General features: G+C 33.0%; 1 protein-coding gene across 1 annotated transcript; it reads left to right on the plus strand.

Moving 5' to 3' along the window:
• The first annotated feature begins 562 nt into the window (after positions 1–562).
• Rplp2l2 (ribosomal protein lateral stalk subunit P2 like 2) lies at positions 563–1052 on the plus strand. Its single transcript, XM_039093959.2, has one exon. It carries the CDS (start codon positions 626–628, stop codon positions 971–973), a length of 348 nt encoding a protein of 115 aa, XP_038949887.1. The 5' UTR covers positions 563–625; the 3' UTR covers positions 974–1052.
• The last annotated feature ends 3063 nt before the right edge of the window (positions 1053–4115 follow it).

A 4115-nucleotide genomic window follows, 5' to 3' on the forward strand; every position in this document is an offset into this window, starting at 1 on the left:
ATCAATACTGGAACTCAAATTTGCCCATGTTTACTTTCACAAGGGAGTACTCCACAATTCTATGCTCAACTGAAACTTTAAAATGATTCCAGTTGATACCATATTGGAAGTTAATGTTAGCTAGGCCAGTTGTAGGTATAAAGATTTTTAACTTATGTTGCAGAATTTTATTCAAGCCTTGGAAATAACACTTCTAAATCTCTGTGTTCTATCTCTAGCTCTAAGACTTAAAAGGACATTAATCAACTTTTAAAGGTACATCAAAAACTTTGTTTAATCGGCTACTGACCAATATAGGCATATTATAATAATCATCCAAGGAATTTTGATTCAAAAGAGTTATGCTCTTATAGGTTAAGTATAAGGTAATAGTTATCTTTCACTTAGATAAATGTGAATAATTTATGCAGGTAATATAATGGTTAGGTTAAATTTTTCTTTAGATTTTATTAATATCTTTTACCATAAATCTTGAATTTCTACACATAACTGTATTTGGAATTCAAACAATTTTCAAAAAAATTTAAAATTTGGATTGGAATCATGTTTATTTAAAATGTAGCTCACCTTTCACCGCCGGACGCCGCCGAGGTCGCACGCGTGAGGTCTGTCCACCGCAACCGACATGCGCTACGTTGCCTCTTATCTGCTGGCCGCCCTCGGGGGCAACTCCAATCCCAGCGCCAAAGACATCAAGAAAATACTAGACAGCGTGGGCATCGAGGCGGACGATGAACGACTCAACAAGGTCATCAGTGAGCTGAATGGAAAGAATATTGAGGATGTCATCGCTCAGGGTGTTGGCAAGCTGGCCAGTGTGCCTGCTGGTGGGGCTGTGGCTGTTTCTGCTGCCCCTGGCTCTGCAGCTCCTGCTGCTGGTTCTGCCCCCGCTGCAGCAGAGGAGAAGAAAGATGAGAAGAAAGAGGAGTCTGAGGAGTCGGATGAGGACATGGGATTTGGCCTGTTTGATTAAGTTCCCCTGCCAATAAAGCCTTTTTATGTATTTTGAGTGGCAAAAAAAATAAAATAAAATAAAATAAAATAAAATAAAATGTAGCTCAAATGTGTAGTTTCATTTCTTAAATACAATTTGACAACATCCATTCTCTATGTCACATACATATGCCTAGCAGTATAATAGACCTATATATGCTCCAAGGAAGTGACAATAAGTATATTGAGCATACGTCAGTATAGGTCTCACAGTCCTGAGTAGTTGACCAACACAAAATGGACTCCATGATTTTTGTTTGTTTTTATGTTTATGGTTCTGTATTTTTGTGGTTGGTTTATTTATTTATTTATTTATTTATTTATTTATTTATTTATTTATTTAGAGATGAAAACCATGAAGTTTGGTGAATATCGCAGTGGAAGGGGTATGAGAGAACACTGGCATGAGGGGAAAGCATGCATATATGATCAAAATATATTCTACTTAAAATTTTAAAATAATTTAAAATGTAATTAAAAAGAAAAATGTTAATCTATGGGATAATTTTGTTTTAAACACAATGGTAAGTGGTCATTCTTGTTTGTTTGCATTGGGATATTGTTTTTGTGTGAATTCTTTTAAATATGGTCTCATTTTGTGACCCTTGCTCACCTGGAATTTGCATTTTATAGCAAGTGTACCTGTAACTCTCAGAGACTGTCCTCCCTCTTTTCAGAGTGCTAGGATTAAAAGGTGTGTGCCATTACATTAGACTGCATGGGAAGGAAACACTTTTGAAAATGTTATCTAAGTGATTAGTGTGCTTTCAGGCACCTGGCCAATTTTTCTTGTTCCTTACCTTTGAAGGCGAGTAGAGGAAGAGCAAGTTATTAACCTTTTTCAGGATATTTGATATCATCAAGAATTACAAGCTCTCTTCTGGGTTTTGAATGATTTCTATCCTCTCTATAAAGGTGTGCTTTCTGATACTTTGTATCTGAGTTCCAATATATATGTATATCTGTATGTATATGTATATTTGTATGTGCATGTATATGGTGTTCTTGTACATCTGTGTGTGTGTATCGACCCTTCCTTTATTTCCCAATTGATCAGAATATGCATTTTGTAATAATAAAAACCTGTATTAATAAATGTTCTTATATTTTCAACTTCTTTTACCACTGTCCACTATTGTAAGAATATGGAGATACACAATAAAAGTACATTGGATCTGTTGAATGAATAATATTTGGGGGAGAATAGATTGTTGCCTTGATTTGTTTATATTTTTGTGTACTACATATTCTGGTGTTTAAAAGAAGAAATTACAGTCACTGTTTTTATGAATCTGTCACTGAAACTCAGTCATATAGAGAAAACACTTGTCAATCTATGTTGAAGTAAAACAGAATAAATATATGATATTGCTGCTTCAAATAAAATACAAAATGTGGTCTGTGATTTTGATTACTCTTAGAGATAGTACATAGCATTTATTTTCTTTAATAAAGAAATTTTGTCTTTAACAATGTTGAAATATTTGTAGTTTAATAAAAATAATATCATCCCAAACAATTTATATTTCATAATTCACTATTTGAGTGAATTTTAAATTGTATAGGCAAAACAGTAATTAGATAGGACCACTGTTGTTGATATATTTATATTTAATATTTAGAATCATAGATTAGTGAAAGAACTTCAGTAGCTTATCTTGTAAATAATGGTAATAACTTCTATTTTAAATTAAATAATGGGAAATTTAGGACATAATAGTTTTTCTATCATGCTGTAAGATAGTATTCTTAATATAAATATTGGAGACTTGACAATGCACATGTTGATGGATTTATTTCTTAAAATGACAATAGCATAAATAATCAAATGCACTAAAATTAACTTTTTATAATCCCTATACCCTAGTACTTGCATCCATACATATAATAAATACATAGATAAGATAATTATGAATTTTGAATTATTAACCTGACAATTTTAAAAATTTGCTACAATGATCCCCATACAAATGTGAATCAAACAATTAATATAAATGTAAATATAAGAATTTATGTATAATTCCAAATTAAAAATAAATATGTTCTCTTTCTTATACTTCTTCATATATATTTTCACTAATTTTATGTAACTAATAATTAACATTGATTAGAAGCTGCATCAAAATTGAACTGCTTGGGCTGGAGCCATAGTTCTTTCATTGTTAAAGCATTCTTGTTACAACTAGAAGGTCCAAGATCTATTTCTAGCATTGAAAAAAAAGAAAAAGGAAAGGGGAATGTAATTCTGCATTTGTTAAAAATTTCATTTTTTTTAAATTTCATGCTTTTTAACACGAGTGAAAACTAAATGAAATTAAACATAACTTACATGTGACTTCGACAGAAGTATAGATCAAAGCCAAACAAAAATTTACTTTAATCATTTAAAAGAATATAAAATGTAGATATTATAGAGAAAAAAAAAACCAAAATCTTGAAAAACTGTGTGACTATGATAGTTAGTTTGTCCTATCAGCTTGACTAGATTGAGAGTTTTTTTTATTAAAATGGAAATTTTTCTCTACATAAGAAACTATATAACTGAGAAACGAGTAGTCAACATTAGGATTTAAACTGAAATCCACAAAAAAAAAGTATGACTAAGGAATAAAGAATTACAATTAGATGTTGGGCATTTCATCTAAGGTCCCTCCCGTTGAGTCCTAAGAGTCTCTCACCTCACAGGTCTCTGGAACATTCTACAATGCCCACCCCCACCTACTATCTCCTAAGGTTTCCTGTTTCCATTATTTCTGCTGACCCTCAGGGATTCACCCTTGTTTCTCCCAAATACCTGTTCCGCTCCCTGTCTCCTGTCACCCCAATTCCCTCCTTCCTTTTGCTGCCCAGTGATTATTTTCTTCTCCCTCCCAAGTGGGATTCCGGCATCCTTACTTGGCCCCTTTGGCTTGTTAACCTCCTTGAGGTCTGTGGATTGTATTCTTGGTATTCTGTACTTTTTTGCTCATATCCACTTTTAAAGGGGTTTAGAAATAACAGAATTCTCAGCATAGAAATCTAAATGGTAGAGAAGCACAACTGGCTGTCCTCTGAGAGATTCTGCCAGCACCTGACTAAGACAGATGCAGATACTCATAACCAACCATTGGATTGAGCCCAGG

Source organism: Rattus norvegicus, chromosome 15, assembly GCF_036323735.1.
Source record: "Rattus norvegicus strain BN/NHsdMcwi chromosome 15, GRCr8, whole genome shotgun sequence".
NCBI lineage: Eukaryota > Metazoa > Chordata > Mammalia > Rodentia > Muridae > Rattus > Rattus norvegicus.

What these genes read in the sequence shown, in the direction of transcription:
- Rplp2l2 (XM_039093959.2), top strand. Translation starts at nt 626, where the DNA reads ATGCGCTACGTTGCCTCTTATCTGCTGGCCGCCCTCGGGGGCAACTCC.